We start from the raw sequence: 26,821 nt of genomic DNA on the forward strand, positions 1-26,821 counted from the left end.
TGGAAGGTTTTAAAAAGACTGAAGAACTAATTGTGTCCTGAATACATTCTGATAGTCTAGAGCAGACTGCCTGACATCTGCTAGAAAACCTGTCTTTGGCTCATCAGTGATAATTTTGCTCCCACTGGCCTTTGACTCGTTCATCTCTTAAACCACTGAATCATACTTATGTATTCTCTTAGGTCAATGGTGCCAATAATCCAGGAACTCCAAAAATTACAAACATGGAATAAGAGTCACCTGATTTATTAATTACAAATTCTTTCATATTCTACCATCCGTGGTACAAAGCTGAGCCTGCCAGTCATCTAGTACTAATTTCATTTACAGCTTTAAATAAATAGCAGAATCTGTAATACATTCAGTGGTAAATCACAAAGTATCCACACAAAATTAAAATCATCAGTTATAAATTGCAATGTTTAGTGTTACTTTTTGAAACAAAAATTCTTAAATGCCATCTATTATGCTTCCCAGAAAACTGGAAAAGCTACAGGATTTGCAGGACAAGATGAAAATCTATTTGTGTTATGTCATGTTTCTGTTTACTTCTGATAGAGCTGCATTTGCCTTCTCTTGACTTGCAGAATTTCTGAAGCATCGGGGTTGACTCCGACTTGCTGAGATCCTTCTGTCACCAACTGGTCCTGTAAAATCACACCCAAATAAATTGTGAAACCAGCCAGTGGACAGGAGAGGGTTCTAACTATTATTCTGTAACAATATTTTCGTACTCAAAATTACACAACTGGCAAAAAAAATGAGGAAAATCTAAATCACTGCTCTGCACTGAGCGTATTTCTTCAGTGGAGAAGTACAAAAAACAGACCTGTTCATGTAAGTTAGATACCTCACATACCAAAGGACTAAATGTGCTCAAGTCCTAGTTTCTATTTTGAACCCTAAACAAAAAGCAAACCAACAAACACCTGAGTTCCACATGGATTGCACACCTGTGGGTTTCCCTGGGACCATCAGATCACTCTCATACCTTTTACTTAAGAAGATATTGCCTGTAGTTCCCACTACGTGCTTCACCCAACCATAGTTCTCACTTATTTCCTGAGTAACTTTTCATATGGGAATGTAAATCATGGATATGTACTGTTTCTTTTGGTCTGGATTATTGTTTGACTTCTTACCAAAGTTAACAATTAAATGATCAAAGTGTTTGAAGTGCAGTGCTTCTCTTTTATTGTAGCTGAATGCTTCCTAACTGTAAGGGCTGTGAGATTCCTGTTTGGACTTCTGCTCTCCTGTGCTAGGACACTGTAGGCTGGGAGTCATCCCTGTGGAGGCAGGCAGAAGGAAAGCCTGGAAGATCCCTGCTTGTAGTATATTTAACCTTGAGCTGGACAGAGGCAGAGGAGGCTGGAGCACTGCCCCTTTGCACAAAGCCTCTCCCAGCACACATTACACTGTTGGGAGCCTACACCAGCCTGTCGATACAGTTGCCAGTGGAGATTATATGGCAACACAGAATTACATGGCAACACGTGGTTCCTGCTGAAATTAGGAAAAGAGAACAGGAGTTGCACAGGGAGTCCCTTCCATCTCTGCTTCTGCTTTCCACAGGACATTTGGAGATCTGAAGTCATCCCCAAGCTGAGGAAAACACATCCTGACACTGACACTGCTGAATTCCCTTCAATGCTTCCTTCAAATTAAGATGTACACTAAGCATGCTGTTCAGATAACAGGGAGAACTGTAGACTCCAGGGAGCATTCAAAAGTATTAGACAGGATGTGTGCAGGTAAGGAGCAGAGCAGTTGGGATTTGTGAGAAGAATTGTTTACTTACAGCCCCAGGTCTGTGCAGAGCAGAAGCACCCAGCAATCCCATTTCCCGAAGGTATGCCAGCTCAGCAGCTCTTCTTGCCATTTCAACCTTGTGAGAACCTGGGGGGGTCCAGCCAATGCCTCGGAGCCAGTTCAAGTCAGACTTGTATTTTACCTGAGAGAAAGAAACATTCACCAGGATGTATTATTTTGTTGGGGCCTGGGTATTCAAGAGAGAGCATATAAAGAACAGCAAAGTCAAAAATAAAATTATTCATTTTTAGCAAGCAAACTGTGGTTCTTTCAAGAAGGTGATTTTGTTGGCAGGTAAGGTTTGCCAAAGAGATTGCACAGACAGCCCCGAAACCAGGGAAGGACCATATTGCCCAGCCGCACTTACATCACTCTGCAGCTTATAGGCCTGCTTTGCATGTTTCACATTTAGCTGCTCAGGGTCACAAGTGTATTGGTGCAAGGGCTGCCTGTAGTTAACATTGCTTGCAAGCTGCTGGCTTCTCTTGGCATGGAGGAATCCTGGCTGGTTGAGGTGACTCTGGAACTGTGCCCTGTTTAGGGCATAATCACTCCTGTATTGGATGTCGCTCTGGAGTTTCCCCACTCGGAGGACATGTCTGATTTTGGGATCATCATTTGCACTGAGGAATCCAATCTGCTGGCCTCTGTCTCTCAGGAAGGCTTCTCTGTATTTGTACTGCAGGAAGTGCAGAGGAAAAGCTCATTTTCACATTCAAATTACCTTCAAATTCTGTTATGAAATAACTTATTCTCCCCTAGCCATCAATCATGTTTCTTGTAGTGCACAAAGACCAAGGGTTTGTTTGATACCAATCTACATCTGCTAATCTAACAAGACACTTTAGAAGAATGACCTTTGTGCTCATTTTTAAAGGAGTGGAAAGACTTAGGCAGCCCAAAATGCTCATCTCTCAAAAGTAATCAGAGATCCTCCTACTGTTACACTCTTGGATACACAATACACAGCTCAAGCAATGAAGCTCCTCTACCTTTAGCTTTCTTGCCAACTGTGGTCTTCTGTGCTCAAAGATGACCCACTTTATCCTAGACCATGCTTTAACTATTCATAGCCTAATACCTATTTTATTTGATTAAATCATAATATGTCTTCTTCCCAAGAAAAACTCTTGGGACATAAAATGGAACAGCCTGGTATTGGACATTATTAATGGTAGCCTTCAGCTGGAAATCTTTGCATTTAACCAGTACTTGGTTTCATTGGATCACCAGTATTCCACACCAGAACAAAGTCCACTCATGTCAGAATTCACCCATTTTTACAGGATGGGGTGGCATGGGAAGAGGGTTGGGAAGTGTTTGAAACAGAACAATTCTTACATCACTAGCAATCTCTCTTGAAGCCTTTGCTGTCTGGAATGGGATGGCGTCAATCCTAAAATCATAGCCAGATGCCCTTGTCTGTTCCCAAGATGTTTTATACAATTTCTGTGTTGAGAAGAAAAGAACAAAACAGTCATTTCCCCCTGCAGTTTCTTAAACGCAGTCCCATAACTGCAATAATAAATGTTTTATCCTACTGGGCTTATTTGTATCAGGAGTCATCAGCACCATCTCCAAGGTTTTGATCCAGATCTATAGCGCTTCAACTTCTTTTCTATTCACCATAATGATAAAATGCCTCATCTGAAAAGTGCCACCAGGGTTTCCTTTTGTACTTGAATGTGGTTGTTTTTGATGTGATTTAATTTCTATTAGAAACTGTGATGCATCAGTCACATCAATATTGCATTGATATTGCCCTTATTCTCTCTTTTGATGCATCCACTCGCAGTGTCTTGGGTTTCCTGGCATCATAATTTCAATATCAGTTATTTCAAGCTTTTCAAATGATCCTCGTCTCTATCCCCAGCCACATGTGGCTTCATTAACTCATGTGGAATAACAGCCGGTTCTAACATATTTAATGTGACTTTGAGGATGTGAATCACATTTACATCCTGAAGAGAAATTGCTCTAGATTTGGGTCTTCTTCCATCAGTAGCTTTCTTAAAATAGCTTCCAGTCTGCAGGTTCTGCTACATGGCCATGACACTTTTGGCTGTCCCTTATTTATTTTATTTATTTGCTTTCTGTAAGTCTGTGATTCATCCCTTCTGGGGTTTGTGACCATATGAAAAGAAGCACAAAATTCACTCCACATTTTAAGATAATCTTCTGTTTCACTGGTGAATGTAGTGGTAGGTGCTGCTAAATTTGACAGTAAACCGAGATGCCAGAAATCCTGCAAGACAGCCAGGGCAGAAGCAATGCAAGCATCACTATACAGCCTGCTAACAGGTATAGGGCTGACCTTTCATTTGTCTGCAATCCTTGCACACAATATTTGCCTTTTTACAGTTTCCTCTATTGCTTCAAAAAATGTAATTTCTACTTGTTTCTTTCACCTATCTCAAAGCTCCTTACAAACTAAGGTCATTCTGATGCTACAGGTAAAGACAAGAGCTATTTAATCAGGGAACAGGACATTAGGAAAAGACCGAGTTCCTCTGTATGAGATAATGTGGAAACAAATTCTCTTTACACTAATTCCACACACTGATTCAGTTACATCCAGATTGATGACTACTATGCCTAAGGGATCATTTCAACACAGTGTTGCAGCTTCAGAAAGGTAGATTATATAGTCAAGGAAAGAGGATTCTCCCTCCTCCCTCAAACAAAATCGAAAGATTTTAATTTGTAACTAACCATGTCTATGTTGAAGGTTTGAAATCCTTAGTAATAGCTTACTATGAAAGTTGAATGAATGCTCAGAAGGAAAATTAGCAGACTTTTCCTGATTCATCGAGCCCAAACCTAGCAACATGTTGGCTGTTCACTGCCTCTGGCTTTTTTTTAGTTTTGATCAGGCTTGGAGAACCTGCCTTCTACATACATGGAAGTTTTTTTTCCCGAACAAGTTTACCAAGTCAGCTCCCCAAAGGAGAAGGTTTACTTACATCACTGATGTAAAGTGCATTCTGGCGGGCTCGGATAAAATCCGGATGATCAGGAGGTAGGGTGTACCTGTGCCTGCCTTCGAAACCTCCAGCCTTGTACAGTCTCTGTGGGGCCAAAAGTCATTGAATGCAACTGACACCGGAAGCAATGTCAAGATCAATTCTTTTATGCAGTATAGTACAGCAAAAGTTAAGATCACTCATACATTAGAATGAAACCTACCTCATTGCACTGGAGGTAGCTGTTTTTGGCATGAATCAAATTCGGAGAGTCGACCACGGCAGTGAACTTCAGACTTTCTGGCTTCTGACGGTACTTTACCTGAGAGGGGGAGCAGGCAACAAAAACAAACAAAGGGAAAAAAACCACGAGATGTTTCTGTTAATGATATACGAAAACTCCCAGAGTGTGATGACTGGGGTAAAACATAAAAGACATTTTCCTGAAGCCACTGTTCTGCTTTAGCCTCAGTAGCTCTTTCAGCTAGGGACTGGGGATGCCTTTGTATCAGGCACCAAACTTTTTGTTGTGTGTGTCTTTGTGTGTGTGTGCAAGAAGGATTTCACACTGAAAATTCACATGCAAAAAGCTTTTGAACATTACACTTTTGACAGCTCATAATTTTTCTCTATTAATGCATGATACTGAACAGGCAAATGCCCCTTCGGTGTGGTTGTCAGTGCTGTATCTTTCTATATAACTTCCATAACCACCTGCTGAGAATTTCATAATGGAGTTTCCTGCATTAATTTATTGCTACATGTTTTGCTTATGCTCTTGTGTTTCATTTGGAATGGAAAATATTCAGCAGGTGTCACACAGTGGACTTGTGTCTCCTGTACTGCTTCTTGGTAACTTACACCTTGTATAAACAGGCTCCCACATCAAAAGGAAATGATAAGCTACATTCGTAAGTGTCATGTAACGAGGAGCCTTGATGGTAAACAATTCCTACAGACTTGCTATCCCATGAAAGATTTATCAGTTACCTCACTGATGAGCTCTCCAGCCTTCTTTACACTCTCTATCTGCGGAGATCTCAGAGCCATCCAACCAACTCCTTTCATGAAGTTCAGGTCTGATTTATAGCGATGCTGTTAAAAATGAAAATCGTTAGCTATCAGTTTTGTATCCACAGCTATTAAGGTTTTTTAAAAAACTCCCTGGTTCATATTCACATTTTGAGGTTTTTCATTTGCCATGCACATATCAGATCGTAAAGCCAAACTGTTTGCATTTGTTCGTTCCACCAGGAATTAAATAATGTATCATATGCAAGTTACAAGAGAAGGCCCCACGAGTGAATTAGTATGGCTCAAAGCAGTAAGTAATAACCTGTTTGTACTGGGCGTAAAAGAACCTCTTTTGAAATAATTTTATGAGGTGAGTTCAAGTCAGGAATACTAATTATTTTATCTGGTTCATGGTTCCTCGTTAACCGCATTTCGAGGAGGACACATTACTCTTCCTTTACTCACATTAAAGGCTTGCTTTTACCTCCTAATCTATTAAAGAAAATCAGGCAGACCCAATAAAAAGTGAAAGTCAGCAAAGTACCCGCAATCCCCACAATCCTGACTTCACTTCAGAGTCATGGTGTCTCACTGTGGGACTTTAATCCAATCATCCATTTTTTTCATTTTTTTGTTCTGCCCTATATGTGACAGGACATGACAATCAATTAACTCAAGTGTACTGTACATTACTCTACTAGGCAGTGAGGGTATCAGGCAAAACCATCATCATCACCACTTGTCCTGGCTCCTGACTTGGGGTTCTAAAGGCAAGAGCCAAGCGCTGAGGTTCTCCCTCACATCCTATCCTGTTCCTCTGTAGGCAAGCTCAGGAGTACCTAGGGTAGGGTCTGAAATAAAGATTTTACCTCACTCTGTAGCATGTGGGCTCTTTTGGCCCACTTCATCTTCATGTCTTCTGGGAGTGCTGTAAATTCATGGAGTCTCTCTCTGTAATCTTGATCACTCGCTAAGGCCTGGGCTTTCCTGGCATGGACAAGGTTCACCATGTCCATGGGCAGATGAAACTGAGACCACACTTCTTGGGATCCTTTCTTGTACTCTTTTTCACTCTGTAATTTGGCAGCATGCAAGCAGTGTAGCAACCTGGTGTCATCCAGAACACTTCTGGCACCAATGTGTTTTCCTCTCTCCATCACAAAATTGTGTTTATATTGGTACTAAAAATTAAAACAAAAGGGTAAAAGTGAAAATGTGCCAAACTTAGACTGGCTATTCCAGGTAACTAACTTAAGATAAATTACTGAAGTATCTGTTTTCTGTAGAACCAGTCAAGGTACGTAGCATGAGAAAGCAATTGTTTGAATATCTCGTTGCTCTCAAATTTAAATACCACGGGAACTGCAACATTAAAGTTAAGCACATCTCAATGCATTTTCTGAATATGCCCAAAGCATTGATCATGTTTAACCTCAAATCATGTATTTTTATTATGTCTCTGAGAATTTTATTCCTATCACCAGGAATAAGAATGTAAGAGAAACAAACAAAAGACAGAAGAAAAAAAATCTATACAAAAGCGAAACACCGTGCACTCTGTAGCCTTCAGATTTGCAAATGCCACCCAGCTATTTTAAAGAGTAAATTCAGTTTTCCTGGAAAGAATAAGAACCAGCAACCCCTCATTCTCATCTTAGCTGTGACTATGACCCTCCCTGTGATCTTGCATTTATCCTCTCTGTGAAATAGTGATGATGATGATAATGCTTATTTATACAGCATCAACAGGGTGCTTAGAACTTTAAAGGGAAGGCCTGGGCCCTGAAGAGTTCATAATGTAGTGTAAATGGGATAATAACACTTATCTACCACACAAGAGAGTTGTGGGGATTAAATTACAGCATCTAATGTTTATAAAGTGCTTCCAAGATGAAGGGCCAAATTCAGATCTGTTGTAAGTGGATGTAATTCTATTATGGACTTGTACCCTCTAGAGCAGATCTGAAGCTGCAACAAAAAGCACTCTGCAAAATATGGTTAAGTATATATTATAAATTACAGCTAGGAATGGTTGCTTCATTAAACAAACACAGGTGAAATATATTCATATTTTATCACATTAGAGATAAAGTATGTAACTAAATACTACCACAAAATGAATACTTTTTCCATCTTCCTAGAATTTATTAAATATCTTGTGAAGGAGGGATGAACCTAGGCTTTCTGAGAAATGGATTCCACCATGTCTGAGGGTTTTGCATACAACAATCCAAACAATAGGATATTTATAAGGATAAGATTATTTATTTCCTCTATTTCAGAATTTAAGGGGACATGTATTTCCAGGAATTTGCACTGATTTTTACTTCCTAACCAGACACTTCCAAATGTCAGCTCAAAGCAGAGTGGACAGAGGTAGTGGGCACTTCATAATATGAGGAGCTGAAAGCCTGAAAAAGAGCAGAATCCCTGTTTTTGCTGTTTGCAAATTCTTTAATTCATTTGCTATTTCCCACTGGAAGATGTTTAACCTGGCTTGGTTCCTGATTAGCAGCGATTCTTCCTCTTCTTTTTTTTCCTAATTCACACAAAGAATCTCATTCATAAGTAATATATTCTGTCTCACACTTGTCTCACATGGTTATGGAGTTGCTTTAATTCAGCAAAATCTGCCTTATACATTGTTCTACATGAAGTTAACAGAAATTAGGCAAGAAGGGAGGTTGAATCATTCAACTCACATCACTGGCAATTTCTCTGGAGGCCCTGGCAGTCTGGAATGGGAGTGCTTCCATTGTCAGCTTGTAGCCTTGAGCACGTAGATTATGCCAAGATTCTCTGTATTTTGCCTAAAGTAGGAAAGGCACATGTAGACTTCTGTTTCACTTTTAAATGCACAAAGGAACAAACAAAGGAACCATCTTTCATTTGTTATTCTGTGTTACAGTCTCATTCTTTATAATCAAAGGATTTTTTTTAAATTATCTTTGGGAAATCCTACTAACTCAGACAAAACATGTCTCGTTCTTTATGTAGATTTAATTTACTCACAACCTTATATATGCTAATGGAGATAAATATCATTATTATCAAATCAGGGAAAGCATACATAGAATAGACCTCAAATTTCCTCTACTTATCCATCTTCCTTGCCACTGCACAATTCATCCTGCATCTGAAATAAGTGCAAGAAATACAGAACAAATTCTTACATCGCTGAGGTTGGCTGCATTTATTCTTGCCCGTGTAAACTCCGGCAGACCCAGTGTTGGTGTGTAGTGATGCCGACTGTCCTCTCCTGCTGCTTTATAGAGGCGCTAGGAAAGAGATCAAAGAGACAACTGAAATTAATTTTCTCTCCTGTTTCAGTGATACAATAGCAGTACTTAAGTTGTTAATGATTGTGACAGCTATAGTCAGCCATCACTGAAAATAGATAAGAGTGTATCACTTTTTCTGGGCATAAAGATGGGGGGCTTTTGCTGGGCATAAAGAACATTTACATTAAGCTTTATAAATATATGTTGATGCCAAACACCTACATTCTTAGCCTTGCATTGTTATATTCCTAGCAGGGCAAAAGTAGAACTAAGAATGTTAAGGGCATCATGAATATGTGTTAAATAAAAGGACAAGCATTTCTGGTAGACTGGGCATATTTTCTAGCTCGAATTTTTTCTTCAAATTATTATATATGATTTTGGTAATTTTTCTATAGGTTTTGTCTTGTTTTTTTCATAATTTAAAAAAGTGATTCTTTTTTTAGGAGCCCTCAAAGGTGGATCATACTATGCAAATGAGCTCACTCTAGAACGCCTTGCAGCCCTGATTTTTTAGTCTCTGCTTCATGCAAAAAAAACCTAACAATGGAACTCTGTTGTATGGATACAATGTGATCTTTTTGAAAGAGATTGAATTGAAAATTGTATTAAATGTTTGGAAACAAAAAAAAAAAGTGATCTAACTGTGAAAAAGCACAAATCTGTGATGCTTGCGCTTTTTTTGATGCATTTTGCTTTCAGAACAGGGTTGTCTCTTTCCCACTTCTCCATCCCCAGCTTGCTGCATTTTGAAAAGCATATTTTTTGATTCACATTAGGAGAGCCTACCTCATTAGCAATCATATTGCTGAATTTTGCATGAAGGAGGCCAGGAGAGTCTGTCACCGATGTGTACTTGAAGGAATGTGGCTGCTGACGATATTTACTCTGAGTTCACACACAAAGAAAAATGAACAGAATAGGTAAATTGTCTTGTCAGATAAGAGACTTTTTCCAATTCCAGCGGCCTAGTACTGCTTCTTATGCTTAAAACTCCAGTTTGTCTATTAATCCTTAGTCTAATTTACTTTTTGCTATTCTGAGTTAGGTGCATTCAAGTCTCACAGGGGAAATGAAAAGTAAATAAGGAATAAGGCGTGAAAGGGGAAAAAAAATGTGCTGCTGTGCTGAATATGCTGAAAACAGTAATGAGGTTATTTCACCCCTTGGTGTCATTAACGCTGGGTAGTGGAATTACAGCAAAGGCAATCCAGCCCAGAGAGAGAAGGAGCTGCACAAGCCCACTGAACTTTTTTGTGAGGAAAAACAAGGTTCCACCTGGCCTGTGACCCTACATCAGAATTGTGAAGAAAACAACTGCAAGATCACTGCAAGCGCTGATCTGTTCCCTAGAACACAACTCTATATTTTTCCTCATTTCACATCTACTTGAATATGGGCAAAAGACGCAAGATTTGAAACCAGGAGAGACTGTACTGAGAGAACACAACAGAGGAAATAAAAGTCTGGTTACAGGGGGAGAAAAACAATAGAACACAAAAGCAGCAGGTGAAAAACACACTGACTGTAAAGCAGGAGAAGAGCTGAGGACCATGTGATGTACTGGGTACTGCACAGCTCATTCTAATTTTGGAGAAACACTACAAGGTACTTATTACAGATAGGCACAGCCTTCTTTTTAGTTGAAAAAGCCCATTTAAATTCTAAAATAAATAACATAAAATAACCACCTCCTGGGTCTGAAACACAGGAGAAAACATTTGCAAAAGAAGTTAGCAAAGTTTGCAAAGGCTAGAATTCCATCAGGTTCACCCATCTGCACTCAGGACACGAGTGGAATGATCAAACGTGAGGGGAGGGAGTCTGGCATTATCCACTGAGTCACTTTGCCAACCCAGTCTAATAGAAAGACATCTGGCAAACTCTTGTTCGTAGTGGAGAAATCAAAACCCTCTTTTGTTACCTCACTGATGAGTTCAGAAGCTTTCTTCTTTCCTTCAATCTCCAGGGCCCCTGGAGTAATACATCCAACGCCTCGCATAAAGTTCATGTCAGACCGATATAAATTCTAAGGAAAACCAAGCAGAAGTAATTAGGAGTTTGCATTTGAGATGCCCTATATTTATTCACCCAAAAATACACAATAGATCCATTAAAATTAGTATCTACCGCAGATAGTTCATACACATTGCCCTAAGATCTTGTGTTTATGAATGTATCTGTGTGAATACAGCCCTGACAGATCTACAGCACAATGCAGGATTCTGAGGGCTACTGAGCCTCGTGAACATCAAATGATGCCTCAACTCCTAGCTTCTATTTGTGACCTTGAAAAAACCTTTTCTAGGTACATGAATTTTCTCCATATATAATATATACATCACAGGTAGACATTAATGATTTATAAATATACATAAAATAAGACCAGTTTATAAAACCCTAAGACAATATCCTTAAATAAAGGATAGTAGCTTTTAAGTAAGAGAAACTGTAGACAAAATAGCCTTGATTTTTAACAGTTCTGAATGGTCATAATATAAGCAAGGAACACAAAGAAAAATAGCACTGAGCCACTGCATACACTTCATTAACGTGTTTTCCAGACCACCAAACCTAGCAGTGACTCGCTGTAAATACTAATTTTAAAAAAGTTACCAATAGGCTACTGAAAAATACAATATTATTTCATTTGATAATGAGGAGGATGAGGAGTAGGATGGATGGAAACTTGCCTCAGAATCTCTGATTATGTGTGTTTCACCCAAATTAGGGCAGCACAACTGGAATCTGACGTTACACTTGTTTGGACATGGTCTGCCATCTCCAACTCTGTTGGCTGGAAGTGTCGAACTGATCTACAGCAGCATTTTGTGGCCAGACATGTTTGAAAGATACAGCCCCTCCTGAGGTCTGCAGGGGCAATGTAATCTATGAAAAGCCCTTTGATCAAGGCTGTGCCTACAGATTTGTAAGTCATTACCCAGTTAATTTTACTCAAAAATACGTAGGGAGTTAAGCTCGTCCTTCTTAAAATTTCAGTGGCTATGTCTTGGGCCAGAGCTTATAAGTGTCTTACAAATCAGATCTTTGTTGTGAAAGTACACGTGAATTCCACCCAGATGCAAACCAAGTTGTAAATACTAGTTGGTACAGGGTTTGCGTAGTTAGCAAGACCTTAAAAAGAGTATTTTTGCCAACAGTCCAATCATCCTCATTTGCAAACACTTTTCTACCCAATCATCAAAGACTACTCAAACTTTATCTCTCAGTGTAGTATGATCACACACATTGTTCCATAAGATAAAAGTCACACACATTGTTCCATAAGATAAAAGCCTCATTCCTACATGCAATCAAGGGGGAACAGCCATTTTTTATCCCTCAGCTGCTGCTCAAACACACGCTCTCAGCTGTCGGGAGTTGGAGCAGAATTATGTCACACCAGAACCAACAGGGAAATATCCCTGGGACACTTTGAAATCACCTCACTCTGCAGTTTGTAGGCGTTCTTGGCACACCGCAGCCTCACATCGTCAGTCAGAGCTGTGTACTGGTGGAGCAGCTGCCTGTATTCCTGATCACTGACCAAAGCCTGGGCTTTCCTGGCATGGACCAAGTGTATCATATCCAGTGGCAGGTGGAAGTGAGACTTTGTATCCTGAAAACCTTGCTTATATTTCACCTATCAAATGAGAAACAGATCACAAAGATATCACAGCAACGTAATTAAAATTCAGGTTTTGATCAGAGGAGACATTCCTCGTATTTCTTCCATTTTGCAGTATAAATTATTCTTTTTAAAACAAGTTCCATAACTTGTTTCACCATACTGTGAAAGACCAATAGTTATAATTAGAATATGTGACAGCCTATTCTTCATCAAAAAAGTAGCCATCTATATTATATTCAATTAAACTGAGATTATTTTGTTTGTTAGTTTTTTGTTATAACTTGATACATTGAATCTATAAAATTAACCAAACTGGCAAGACAAGTCCTAATTCACTGCATTTTTAGAAAGTGCCACAAAAAGGGGCAGCTACTGCCTGAATAAAACATGCAAACAGCCTTATTTATATTAGAAGAACAAATCCTCGGTCAAAATATTTGTTGATTTGGCCAGTTTTGTTTCATAGTTTTAAAGCGATATTTAGTGCTGGGTTGGTTTTTTTAACTTTTTATCTCTGTCCAGGAGAAGAAAGGTGTAGAAATCTTCAAAAAACTTTTTTCACATGACATTTCCCTATCAGATTATACAAATTCGAGATGTTCAGGCTGTTCATTGGGATAATGAACATCCAGAACTATTGATGGCCATCAAATGACTTAGAGTAACCTGACAGATGGATGAATTCTTCAGGCACTTGCTATTACCTGTATGTCTAAGCTTGCCATCAGTACAAGACCAGCACTTCTGAGAACCATGAACACCCTCCCATATATTTCACTGTTTTCTGGATCAAGCCACAAACTTCAAAATGCACTGAAATGTTACAATCCTTACAAGCAAACAAAAATGATGTGATTCTTGGCACATCTCAAGATGAGGTGGGAACCATTCCCCAACCAAAAAAGCCCAGCTTGAAATTCCATAAACTCGTTCATCCTTTTGTCTTTCAGAAAAACAATAAATTGAAAATAAACACTGAATAACTAATTTAATTTACTTCTGTACAAAGACCAGTGCTGATTCTCAATTAGACCTGCCTCTGAGTGATGCTTTCACAGAGTGAAATGTTCTGTGATAGGCAGCAGTGGTTTGAAGCAGGAGAGTGTGCTAGAACACAGGCTCCTTTTACTGTCAAATTAATGTTACTGTAAATAACATAGCAGAATGGCAAGAATATCACGATTATATTTACATATCTGGAAAGTGGGACAGAAAGCCCTAAGTTATAAATAAGTAGGCTATTCCACAGCTAGTCCACAGCTAAGTGCATCTTCCTTGAGGAACGACTCGCTGTTAGGAAACCAAGAATGCCCATCTTCTTTCTTGTACTTACATCACTCTGCAGCGATGTTGCATGGACTGAATGAGCAATACGAATGTCACCATCCAGGCCACATGAACCAGCCATCTGCCCCTTCATTTTCTGAAATGCTTCCTTATATTTGTGCTAAAAAGGAAGTAAGAATAGAAATGTGGATAGCAGTGAAGAGAAGTGTTAGTCCAGCTGTTAAAACCTGAATAAAAGGGGTTTCATAATACAGTAAATTCTGACCATACTCAGTACAATAATAAATCTGAATGAAGCCTTAGTGGGTTCTAGGAAGACCTCACCCAACTGCAGTCCCTGTGATTGTCCAGTCACTTCTCAGCTCTGCTTTCACAAACCTGCCTTTGCTTATTTACCAGTAACACCTCATTGTGGCTGCACCTCCAAAAGCACAACTAACTAGTCCGAGGCCAAATGTCTCCCAGGTGTAGAGCTGGCTGAACATGCTGCTTCCATCAAGAGTCCCTCAGCAGGGCAGATACAGCCTGTATGTCCTACTAGACAATATCAGCCATAAGTTCACATACATCACTTATGATTTCACCCGAAGCCTTTGCTGCCTGGAAGGGGATGGCATCCAGTTTCAGTTGATAGCCACCATCCTTCATCCTTCTCCAGGACTCTTTGTAATGAGTCTAGGAAATATGGAACAGAAATAAAGAAGAGTTGCTGTTCAGAGGGTTGACATTGCAGCATTTTTGAGATCCTACGTTACCACATGAGTTTCATTCTATTCTAATGCAGAGGTCAATCACAAATGAAACTATCAATGCACAACAGGAATTATCGCAAGACAAATGTACATCATAAAAGACTGTTTGTTTGTTCATTCTTAATGTTTCTAATGTAGGTGAATTTGGACAAGAAGTTTGATTTCCTATATCACTTCAGAAATATTTAGACCATAGAATGATCATATACTGGAGAAAGGAAAGAAATTTAGTATGATTTCCTGTTTAGGACAAACATCAAAGCACTATCAACATTTCCACTTTCCTTTAAAATATTAAAGGCCAGGTTTATACCTCACTGATATTCATAGCATTTAATTTGGCCTGAAGGATTTCAGGAAGATCTGTCGTTGGTGTATACTGATGCTTTATACTCTCTCCATGCTCCTTGTACAGCCTCTGCAAACAGAGATGAATTTCAGTAGCAAGTACTCACTACATGTTCAATCATTAGTTCAAACAGAAACATTAACAATTAGGTTTATGGAAAGCAAACACTACAGAAAAGCAACAGAGGCATTAATAAATACAGGTAATTGTATCAGTCAAAAAGGATTCGAAAGGCTTTGGGAGTCTGATACACTTATCAGCTAGAGTATGCTAGAGAGGAGCTCCTTGAAGTTTTGAGTGTGTAAATCAATGTATATGAAAATTCAGATATTTGAATATTAATTTGATAAAACTTCTAACATATGTGAGTGGAGGGAAGAAGAATAAACAGTAGTCATTAAGGATGTGCAGCAATGAGTGGCCCACCAACACTGAAATTACACAGAAATCCAGGGAGTTGAAGTTCCCCAAACACCTCTCTCCAAAGGTGTTCAATTTTAGCAGATAAATGGGATGGCAATTATCTGTGCACATCACTCCAAATTTATTTCCCGACTTAGTTGCAAGAGGGTTCTCAATAGTCAATGGGATAAGATTTAAAAACCTCAGAGGGTGACTTATTCCGTCATAAAAGGGGTGTCTGTGTGTGCCTCTAGAATCAGCCCTTGGAGGAAGAGCACAGGGCTGGCCCAGGACCAGATAACATTTAGATGTCTGCAGACAGGTAAGAGGAGTTCTGTGCAGTTAACTGCAACTGGAACTTCCCCTGCAATGGCTCTGCAGAGTTCTCCTTCTAAAATATTTTCTTTCCTAGCCTAGTTTTCTTCTTACATTGACACCATAATTTTCAGATGGGTGCAGACAGACACCTTTTTGCCTTAGATAAGACCCATGTCTGGAGCACCTGACTTGCCTTTCCCAGGCTATTATTTCTGCAGGAGCATTCAAGACCCTCTAGATTAGAATAGACCCCTCCATTCCACCTATTTGACACTTTTTTCAGCAGCTGGGCCCACTTGCATTGCAGCTCCATAAGAGGAAAATTAATGAGCACTCCATGTGTGAAGAAGTAGAGCACCAGACTGATTTTGACTGTGGCTCAGTGGAACAAAATGACTTATATTTATCCTGCCTGAGATGTAAGCCTTTTGGATCTTATTAATTAAACCAAAGGCACAGACACCAAAAGTATTACAATAGCATGTGTTTTACACAAAGTCTTTCATCTTCTCCTTCACTTTAAAAATTTCTATTTTCACCATAAAACATCCTCTCATGTTTGAAACTTGTCTTTTTTGAGTGACTTTTGCTTATTATTCACTTCTGTATTATCCCAGTTAAGTCTACAATATTTTTAAATCGCTCTTCTATTAAAAATAAACATGTTTAAACACCAAACAGCCTCAATTCTTCCCTTTAAGGTTCCCCCTCCTGGATTTCTCTCTCAGCAGGATGACAGCTTGAAATAATTTATTTTTTCTTCCTTGTCATTCTGCCTTACATTTTATTTCCAAAGAACATGCAGAAACTGAAATTTGAAAGATGTTTGAAAAGGGGAAAGAACTCCAAATGTGTTCTTCCTCAGTGAATATCAAAAGGCCAAAATTTTTTAAAGGTCAAAGTCAGTCTTAGTCCTAAATTTTACTTCTGAAAATAAATGGGACAGAAAGCACTTTCTGTATGAAAATCCCATTCACTTCAGTGGGATCTCTATGGCTTCCCAATCCAAGTTAGAAACATGCTCTTTGTGGGATGCACCACACAAGAATACAGAAGTTTCATGGTTCCCAAGGATAATCTCAGAGAAAGAAAGAGAGAGAAAGCCAGTGCTTCAATCAGGTCGTTCAAAGAGGATACCACTCTTATAATCATAATGTATATACATTATAACTTACATCCACAGCCTGGTTATAACTAATTCTAGCCTGGATCATCTCAGGAGTGTCTTTAATACTGGTAAACTTCAAAGCATATGGATGCTGACGGTACTTCTTCTGTTGAGCAGAAAAAGATCAAAGCTGTGAATTTTGTGCTGCTCTTTCATGCTATTTGAAAGAGAAAAATCATAGGTTGCTGGAGATTAGAGTGAATTTGTGAACATAATTATTATTCCTCTTTCCTCATCTTTATGTCCTAGGTACTTTCAGATTAATATTTGTTTCAATTTAACAATAACATTTTGCCAATTAATATTAATCTTTAAATTTAAGAAAAATATTTCAAAATCAAGTTCTGCTTACCTAAATACTCCAGAACTTCGGATTTTAAAATCTTTTTTATATTACTTCAAATAGAGCATGATTGACTGTATTTTTAACTTATAGTTCCTTCAAGCAAGAAATTATATACAATTGTGGTGTGTTAATACTGGCAATTAATTAACTTATTGTTAAGCGGTTTAGGTTACCTCCTGAGACCTGCAGCAAATCTATGCAACCATTGACACTGTACCTAATCGTTATGGCATATCTTCTAGATAATGACATTAATTTTACTTGTTGTTAAGGACCCATAGTAATTTCTGAGAGGTCTTATATATACATATATAAGGTGTGGGCAGTTCAATGGAAAAATGACACTTTTTCCATCTGGCCCTGTCACTAAAAGCTTCCCTTCCTGCAGAAGTTGTCTTAAATCCATCAGTACCCTTATCACTTCTCCAAATAGCACATACTAAATTTTCCAAATGCACAAGATGAACTTGTGGCTTGTCATCTTCTTTTAAACTGAGCTCTGACCAAAAGAAGTTTATTTGAAGCAACATTTTGACCCTTTGAAGACTAAAAATACCAAAGTAAAACACATAAGCACTTAAAAGTATTATAAGCTTATAAGTAATGTTTTGAGTTCTGAAAGTAATATCTTAAAAATGAGTAATTGTACTAATTTTAACTGGGGACAAAAGTGGTTTATACCTTGTCTTGATCAGATTTGGAGTAAAAGTGGAGTTGACCAGAGCATCTCTGCATTAAATTGCTAGAAATTATATTCTGGCAATTGTTTTTTAGCAGTGTTAGAAGGGCTAGTCACGTGTATGTGTAAGAAAGGACAAGGCTCATATCAACCTAACATTGCTTAGTACTCACAAAAAGGTTGAGATGGACAACCTAGGAGGTCAAATTTCTACTCATCAGTTTTCACAACTGTAACAACCCAATGGAATACCTATACACATCCACAGTTACTATTCCAGATGGCATTACTGTACCAGCTTTTATGAAACTACCTTGCTTGACGCTAGCTGAAGATCTCATTTATTGTGTCTAAAATATCATCCTTCTTCACAATAGATAATTACATGGGAAAAAAATAGTGTTAGCAATCAGTTGTGAAAGGATAACTGTATTTTTCTGAGACCCTGCAGCATGAATGGACACATGATTCCTGCACCATAGTTATTGAAAAATCACAGGATTCAAACTCTTACAGCAACAGATTTGGCCAGTAGGACTCTCTCTGAAACAAGAGAAGCAGAATACCATGAACCTTTTAACTATTTTCGCCAGAACTTCATTTGAAGGCCTCATGGGACAGGCACAAAGTATTCTAGAGTATGCTTTCCCCTGTAAGTGATATTGGTTATACGGAGAAATAAGGATGAAAACTACTTGGGCTGACAGATAGCTACAGACAGAGATATCTATATGAATTTCAATAGCTAGCATGAATGTATATGAAAAATGAGCAAGAAGGAAACGTGTATCTATTATAAAAGAAGGTTCTGGGTCAAATGACTCCACGTTTTCATCATCTCTCCTGTTTTTCTTCATTAAAAAGGTAGGCGAGTGGTTAGCAATTGAGCACTGTTTGATTGCCATTATTATTCATAATATCGTTTGTCACCTACTTTGTTTTTGCAAAGGCTATATGGACTCCTACTGGTATGTGTTTGGTATCTGGTTTCCCTCTAATTACCAGTCCTATCCCTGGTTTTGAGGGCTTTCATGTGGTATGCCTTTTTCTTTCCCCTTTGAGTGGAAATTATTTTAATTTTATACAGACATTTTGCACGCATTATGCAGCAAATTCTGTTACATGCTGTCATGAAATCTCACCTCACTAATGAGTTCTCCTGCCTTCTTAGCCTGTTCCACATTTAATGACCCAGTGGCTATCCATCCAGCTCCTTTCATCCAGTTCAAATCCGCTCTGTATCGGTTCTGACAAAGGAAAAAAAAAGTCCTATTGTTCGTGTTCATACACTTAAAATGCCATTAAAGGATTCAGACATCTCAGGAACAACAATGAAGTCAAATTAGTGCCTGCATTTGTTTTATTCACTATTGCATATTTGCAAGGAAAGCAAAAAAAAATACAGAATGAAATAGAAGAATGAGGACTCACCAGTACTTGTGCAATATACTTTGCAAGGTAATTTTTAAAAGTGGTCTACACCTCACTGATGTTTGCAGTTTTTCTCTAACTTCATTTTTATTTGTATAGAGCACTCTTTAAAAGATCATCCATGACTTGCAATTATAAGAAAATGATACTTAGCGTTTCCCAAACCATACCCTTTTGTTTTACTGGAGAGAAAGCATTGTGTTTTGTTTGTTTTCCCACGTGTCTTTTAAGGAGGAAAGTACAGGAGTATTTCTCACTTTCCTCACAAAATCTCTCCTACCTGAATTTCAAATGTTGACTGTAAGTCAGGTTTCTCAAAGATGCCAGAAATGTTTCAGCAGCCATATCTCAACAAGGCCTGTACACATTTCTACCTCAGTCTCCTTGAAAAGTTCTCAGTTAAAACCTCAGAATGGAAAGTCTAACTTAAAGTAACTGTTTACAGTATCAAACAGTTCATCTGATGGTTACAGCTGAACATGTGGTCTCCATATGGAATTTTATCACCAATTTTATCACCATACATTATTTAACCTCCCTGCACATTAGGAAACAAAAATAAATGTACATCATATAGGAATCCTAGAGTTTTATTAACATTTAAGTAGGCTTTGAAGAAGCCATGCTCATAAACGGAGTTATAACTCTCCTCAAAAACACTGCACAACTTAAATATATCTCTTGAGGAAGTAAGTGGTTAATATTTACTGTGTTAATATTCACTGTTTAATAGCTGAAAAATAGCTATTCACTGAAATAGCTGAAAAAACAGAAATAGCTGAAAACTTAGGTGCATAAAGGTGTCATGGCATTAAAAGCATAAATGTCTGAAGAAAGTCAGCCCTAAGTGGGGCTGAGAATGGGCTGGATGGAAGGGTATGGATGTACATGAAGGTCTGGACTTACATCACTTTGCAATCCGTAGGCCCACTTGGCCCATGCCACTTTCCTGTCGGTAGGCAGGGCTGTGTACTGATGGAGAGATGTCTTGTATCCTATATCTGTGGCCAAATTCTGAGCCTTTTTGGCATGGACAAGGTTAACCATATCCATGGGGATCTGGAACTGACTCTTTGTGCCCTCAAAGGCCTTCTTGTACTCCAGATCACTCTGCAGCTTTGACATTTGCAGGGAATGAGCCATCTGCGAATCTTCCTCCACAGCTTTTACTCCAATGAGCTTACCCTTCATCTTCTCATAACCTTCCTTATATTTAACCTGTGAAGAAAACAAATAGACCAAGAGTAAATAATCTAAGCTGCCAAACTGACAGCTCTACTAGTAGTAAAGCAATGGTCTGTCAGTGTTGTGGCATGCTGGGTCCTCGATACAAGCAAGAAAGAAGATCATTTGCAAAAGAGAAATGGAATGTCTTAGAAATTAGTGTTTATAAAGAAAAGCCCTTTCTTGACAATAATATGTTCACAAAAACCTACAAGAAATACTTTGTTTTTGTTTTTCTCTAGGAGAAACAACATTTTTCAAGCACTGAGGTCAGAAGGTTCTTTCAGGAATTTTCTGGCCAGACATAGATGTATTGAGTTATGATGTTTTGCAGGAGATTTCCACTTCATTTTGAGTTCTAGAATTCACCCTCGGGTCAAAATGAGAATAGGAAAACACAGCTAGCATGTGGAGAAAAGCTCTGAATTGCTCAGAGCAAACCTTCTGACTAATTACAGAATGCCAATCACCCAGACAACTCCTCCATCGCTCCCTAGCATGAATTGAGTGAGGGTGGCTCAGGGCACTGAGACGTATGTGACACATCCCCAACACTAGCAGCAGCCTGGACTGTCAGCTGTCCTAAGAATAAAGAAGGCTGATGGAGTCCATACTCACATCACTTGCCAGATCCCTCTTTGCCTTAGCTGTCAAGAATGACAAAGCATCCAGACGAAGCACAAATCCTTTTTCCTTCTGCTTCTCCCAGCTACTCCTGTAGAGTTTCTAAAGAGATGACAACAACACAATTTCTTTATTACTATCAATCCACTCTATTTGTTCTATAGTCACAGTGAAAACTCAAGTAATGAGTCCCTCCTACACTCTCTGCCCAGAAACCACATGGCTGTGGATCAGATCCTGGTGTCTTCCCTCACATCCTGTAACTGTGGATACTGCAGTTACTGCAACCCCAATATCTCACTGGTTCCAGTGAAACTGCCAGTGTGTCACTCACCTGGAAGCATGTGAAAAACACACAGCTTCAAACTCTAAAAGTGGCAAGTCTTCAGAACAGCAGATGTGACTACTGTTTATTAGGAGCATGTAATTAAATTTCAAGTTTTTACACCTAAAACATGAGGACCTTCTCAGAGAAAGAACATAAGTGTTACCTACAGAACAAGTATTTCACAGCAGCTGTAACTATCCACAGGAGTGAGGGAATCACACAGTACCTCACTGATATTGGCAGCATTTGCTTTGGCCAGCATGAAGACAGGGTCATCTTTGCTGATGGTGTACTGATGAAGAAATTGCTCTTTCCCTGACCTGTAGGCAACCTGTCCACAGGAAGCAAAGCATGGTCAATAAAAGCAGTAGTCCACATTTAATGTTGAAGGAGTACTGGTTAAAACACCCAAATATTCAAGGGTTTGTTAGGGTTAACTTTTTTGGAGAGGTTTTCTTTAGCATCTTGAATTTTTTTTGTTAAATATGGATTTAAAAACTGACCTACAGAGTCAGGTTGACCAAACTAGTTACAGTTAAATTTCAAGGAAGCTGTGAAGCAACACACATATTAGGATACTTTAATTCTCTTTCCCAAAGTTAGCTACTTAGCTAGCTATAAAGCTGACAGCAATTCATACTCTATACAGAATGCATGCAAGAACATATTTCACCCAATGTTAAACTGTTGCTACTTCTTGGATAGAATGGAAGTTTTTAATAGGACATAGAAACAGAGAATTCTAGGCATGAAATGAAGAACACCAAGCAATTGAATCTGCAGGCAATATTTGTGACCTAGATGTAACAGCTGACACAATACTCCAGTGAGGACTAACATTCCAACTTTGACTGAAAACATCAAGGACCTTTTATGATCCAAGTAGCAATCACCCCCATTTTATATCCCAGGGCTACAACAGCAGAGAAATTAACTGCTCTGCTTTAGCCCACGAAGTTCTTGGAGGAGCTGTTGAAAAACTATGAAAATATGCCCCATTTCACAGATTGTTACATTTCTTACATCCCATAGAAAAGCAAGTCCCTCCTATAAAGCTCTAAACCTATGGTTACTCTTCTGATTTCAGCACACACAGAAAGGCAGCTTGTCCAGCACACAACAGAGAAGTAACAGGAGTCAGGAGCTCATTCTCAGTGGTGCTTTTTTGTTGCTGTTGTTCTAGTTCAAAGAATTCAAGGACAGAACTAATCAAATAAACAAATAAACCCCCTTAGAATGAATCTGAAGAAACTTTATATATTGAAAGGTTTCATGACTGGGGGCTCTCTCACCGTCACACTGGTGTACATATGTCAGGAATGACCACACTATGCCTAAGCTACTTGCAAAGAGACAAATTCAGTCAAGGACTCACATCACTTTGAAGTTCCTGGCTTTTCTTGGCATGCTTGATCTGAGAACTGTCAGCCACACTGGTGAACTTCAGAGCATCAGCCTTCTGCCTGTACTTTGTCTACAGCAAATTAAACCAAGTTATACAAAATTTTCTACAGTACTTGCCCTCCCCCAAAAATGTATCAGTTTGTAAAAAAACAACTGATAGAGCCAAAAGTGCCCCGTAAATTCCCAAGACAGTTTTAGCACAGGTGTCAATAAAATAACCTTCCAAGTACTACCCACTGCTGGTATTTTGAGGAGAGGAGGGCAGTGCAAGTGTGTGCCAAGGGCACTGTTGCTGACACTGCAGGCATGGATATCTTTGGTGCCAGATGTACTGTCTACATGTCTTACAGGACCAAGGTTGCACACCAGCCAGTGAGTGGTGCTCACAACCTGGGTATGACTTAAGTCAGGACCCAAGAGAGCTGATAAGCCACACAGTGTTACTATCTCATTTCCTTATAAGAGACTATTCAAGCATATGCATGGGTGGTTCAAATAACTGAATGCATGTTACTGAGATATTTTTAAATTATTAAGATTATAATTAAATTAGAGTGAGCAATTTCAGAGTCCTGGAAGTAACTTGAATCCAAAATCTTCCCCTTCCTCTCAAAATCTTCCTCTTTTCAAAGCAGAGCTCAGCACAGACACTGCAGTCAAGCCTTTCTAGGATGAACAGCTGTGACAGGCCTCCAAAAGGCTAAAGTCTCAGATATAGAAAAAAATGAACAATATTTTTCATCCTCTGGTGCCAGTACTTATATAAAATCCATTTGAACAGACAAATGTGCATAGAGACTAATATTTTTAGTTTGATAAATAAGACTGTCCATAGTTTCATTCCATTTTACTTTTTGTTTTACATCTGGAACACACTGAAGTGAATGGAAAACTTTAACTGACTTCATCAGGCTTCAGAACAGGCCTGTTTCAAATTAATGTCTTTGCCTCAGCCTTTTGCACCACTCATTTGAGAGCGAGCTAAGCATACTTTCTTTCTTTGAGATAGTGCAAGGAAATGTGGGACTCTGTTTCAAGACCACAGTGTAACAGGGTAGACCAAGCAAACACTTCTAGTATACGTTAATTGAATTTTTATTCTACCAGTTCAGTCATGAAGTGGGGCATTCCACCTAGAAAGGGTGTAAATGCTTTTTTTTTCATAATCTGGCATTTCAGGAGAGAAATTCTTCTGTTTGAACTGATGGGTGAACAGATCAGTTTACACTGTGTCTCTGCTAGGGGAACACAAAACAGAAGTTAAAAAAGCATGCAGCACTTCAAAGAGGTGCTCATCGCTTTATTTTAGAAACCTGGAAGGGAGGGAGGCAGATTAAAAACAGCATGTTTTGTCACATTGCATGGAACACAATGTAGTGACATCCTGCAAAGAAATGACAAAACGCCAGGCTTTGTATGGCAACAGAGATCTCTAAAATAATATCCACCAGTCTCCAGTTTAAGTGACTGTCAGCCATCTCGTGGCCTTGCACAGCACTGGAATGCAAAGGCAGATCATTATGGATTAAATATTTGTGGAAGTGATTATTACTACAGCACACCCCAGAAGCAGATGTCAGTCTATCCCTAGCAAGACGCCAGATCTGAGGTAGCTGCTCTTCTTTTGTTTCTAAGATGTATTTTTTCCCCCTTGTAGGAGTAGTGAGAGGATGTCAGATACCCAAGGTGCCAGAGTGTGATCACCAGTAACTAGCTGGCTTCTGTTCCTCCTTCCAGAACTAAGTGGGATTTTATCCTTCCCGTCAAACTTCCCCTAATTTATTTTTCTCACTGTTCTCTAGTTTTCCTAGCACTAGTGAGCCTGCTCAGCCATAGCTGAGAAGCTGAGGAAGTTTACTTCCATCAGCTTATTGGCAGTGCAAAGCCACAAATTAATAAAGCAAAAGCAAAGCAAAGCAGGAAAAGCTGAAGCTGACAGTAAAGTCACAGCCCCTACTTGCCAAGGAGCAAGGAAATTTTCAAACATGGCTAACAAATATCTAATTTTTCAATACTGCTCCTTAAAGCCTCTCTGTGCTTCACGTAGCACAAGAAACTCAATGGAAATTCAATGCTGCTCTGCAAAATGGGCAGGTGAATGAAAAGAGGTGGAAGCACAACTATGAGGATTTCTACCGCACAGATTATTTTGATAATTATATAAAAGAATTTTAATCTCTAACACAGGACCTTCTAAACTATTGAATAACTAAATTATATCCATCAGTTTTTCCATTTCTCAGATATTCCTTGTTAGGAATTCCTTACCTATTCCACATAATGTAATGGAATAAGTGTGCATAAACCTTTGAACAAACAACATGCAGATACCTGAGCACTTTGCTTACCTCACTGACTAAATCTCCTGCCTTTTTGGCTTGTTGTATATTAAGACTTCCTTCTGTGATACATCCAGCTCCTTTCATCCATGTCAGATCTGCCCTATATTGGAGCTGCAGAGGAAAATTACATTTATTGGCACAGGGAACACAAGTATAATGTTTGCAAGTAACATGTGCACCCTCTCCAGTTTCAAAGCCACTGCAAAGACATTTTAAAAAGCCATAGTACAATCAGACAGTGCTGATATGAAATGAGAATTAAGATCAAATGGAAAAAGTCTATAATCACTTATACTGTTTTTAACAGTTAAGCTGGGTGTACATCATCTTACATCACTCTGGAGATCATAGGCCTTCTTTGCCCACTTGGTCCTCATATCTTCTGGAAGCACAGTGTACTCATGGAGTCTTGTTCTATAATCCAAGTCACTAGCAAGAGCCTGAGCCTTCTTAGCATGCCTCAGGTTTATCATATCCATGGGCAGATGGAAATGGGCCTTGCTCTCCTCAAACCCTTTTTTGTAGGCAATCTAGAAAGAGAAGCAATGAAAACAGACTGTCTGTATCAGATATTGCAAAGCTATTTTAAATCACTCCTCTTGTTTGGGTCCTTATGTAGATTAGGCAAAAAAACTCCAAACACATGTAGAAATCAGGCCCTATAAAGGACAAAACAGATGCCAGGCTAAATTTTCCAGATACTAGAGACATTTTCTCTATTACAGTGCACCTTACTTTTAAACATACCTTTACAGACTTGAAAGTTCTGTGTAGAAGTTTTTATATTGAGGTTTTAATCTGATGATATTTTATTCATATTGAGGTTTTAATAGGATGTTATTTCCCTGCCCCAAAATAAGGACACCATTGCCCAAAATCCCCTGCTGTGCAACCATTGCAGATTAACAGATGGAGGAAGGAAAACCAATTTTGTTAAATGCTTCCAAGAATCTCTTACAGTGAGAGCAGTAACAGTGGTAGATTGCATAGTGTTGCTGAAAGTTTTCTAATTATGAAAAACGTCTTTTGAGTAAGAGAAATAATCTACCTCACTACTCATCTTGGCCACCTTCAGAGAGTGCAAAAGTCTTGAATCCTTGGTTGCAGTTGCTTTTCCTTTTGTTTTTTCATATTCTTCTTTATATTTAATCTGTCAAAAAAAACCCAAAAGAGACGTAAATCTAAGAATATTTCCAATTACCCATGAGATAAGCAATATGTTTTACACTGGTGGTTTGGATAGTCAAAATTTAGAAGAGCTTAGTCTGATTCTATCATTGTCACTTCAAATTTCCCAGATTTTCTCAGAAATTCCAAAGATGCAAGGTCAGTCTCATTTATGAGGTCTCTAACCTCATTCTTTAAGGCTCAGCCCTCTGAGGTGAATATGCTTATAAAGTTTAATTCTTCTGATTAGCTAAATTATCTCGTTCTTAGAGGCAAAGATAAGAAATCAATCCAAGCAA

General features: G+C 38.8%; 1 protein-coding gene across 1 annotated transcript in view; it reads right to left on the minus strand.

The window, feature by feature from the left end:
* Positions 1 to 230: 230 nt before the first annotated feature.
* The window catches only part of NRAP (nebulin related anchoring protein), a 47,851-nt gene continuing 21,260 nt past the window's right edge, over positions 231 to 26,821 (minus strand). Inside the window, exons 18-42 of the mRNA XM_082286192.1 lie at positions 26,404 to 26,505; positions 25,688 to 25,885; positions 25,362 to 25,466; positions 22,985 to 23,083; positions 21,836 to 21,940; positions 21,276 to 21,383; positions 20,340 to 20,651; positions 19,145 to 19,249; positions 16,985 to 17,083; positions 15,054 to 15,158; positions 14,556 to 14,663; positions 14,035 to 14,148; positions 12,516 to 12,713; positions 10,995 to 11,099; positions 9,860 to 9,958; positions 8,963 to 9,067; positions 8,492 to 8,599; positions 6,659 to 6,970; positions 5,766 to 5,870; positions 4,999 to 5,097; positions 4,776 to 4,880; positions 3,154 to 3,261; positions 2,180 to 2,491; positions 1,802 to 1,954; positions 231 to 647 (exon numbers count right to left, since the gene is read on the minus strand). Coding sequence (XP_082142318.1) covers positions 546 to 647; positions 1,802 to 1,954; positions 2,180 to 2,491; positions 3,154 to 3,261; positions 4,776 to 4,880; positions 4,999 to 5,097; positions 5,766 to 5,870; positions 6,659 to 6,970; positions 8,492 to 8,599; positions 8,963 to 9,067; positions 9,860 to 9,958; positions 10,995 to 11,099; positions 12,516 to 12,713; positions 14,035 to 14,148; positions 14,556 to 14,663; positions 15,054 to 15,158; positions 16,985 to 17,083; positions 19,145 to 19,249; positions 20,340 to 20,651; positions 21,276 to 21,383; positions 21,836 to 21,940; positions 22,985 to 23,083; positions 25,362 to 25,466; positions 25,688 to 25,885; positions 26,404 to 26,505 — 3,471 coding nt within the window. The 3' untranslated portion in view covers positions 231 to 545. The remainder of the gene's footprint in view (positions 648 to 1,801; positions 1,955 to 2,179; positions 2,492 to 3,153; positions 3,262 to 4,775; positions 4,881 to 4,998; positions 5,098 to 5,765; positions 5,871 to 6,658; positions 6,971 to 8,491; positions 8,600 to 8,962; positions 9,068 to 9,859; positions 9,959 to 10,994; positions 11,100 to 12,515; positions 12,714 to 14,034; positions 14,149 to 14,555; positions 14,664 to 15,053; positions 15,159 to 16,984; positions 17,084 to 19,144; positions 19,250 to 20,339; positions 20,652 to 21,275; positions 21,384 to 21,835; positions 21,941 to 22,984; positions 23,084 to 25,361; positions 25,467 to 25,687; positions 25,886 to 26,403; positions 26,506 to 26,821) is intronic.

This window comes from Coloeus monedula (genome assembly GCF_965178545.1).
Source record: "Coloeus monedula genome assembly, chromosome: 8".
In the NCBI taxonomy this organism is placed as follows: Eukaryota; Metazoa; Chordata; class Aves; order Passeriformes; family Corvidae; genus Coloeus; species Coloeus monedula.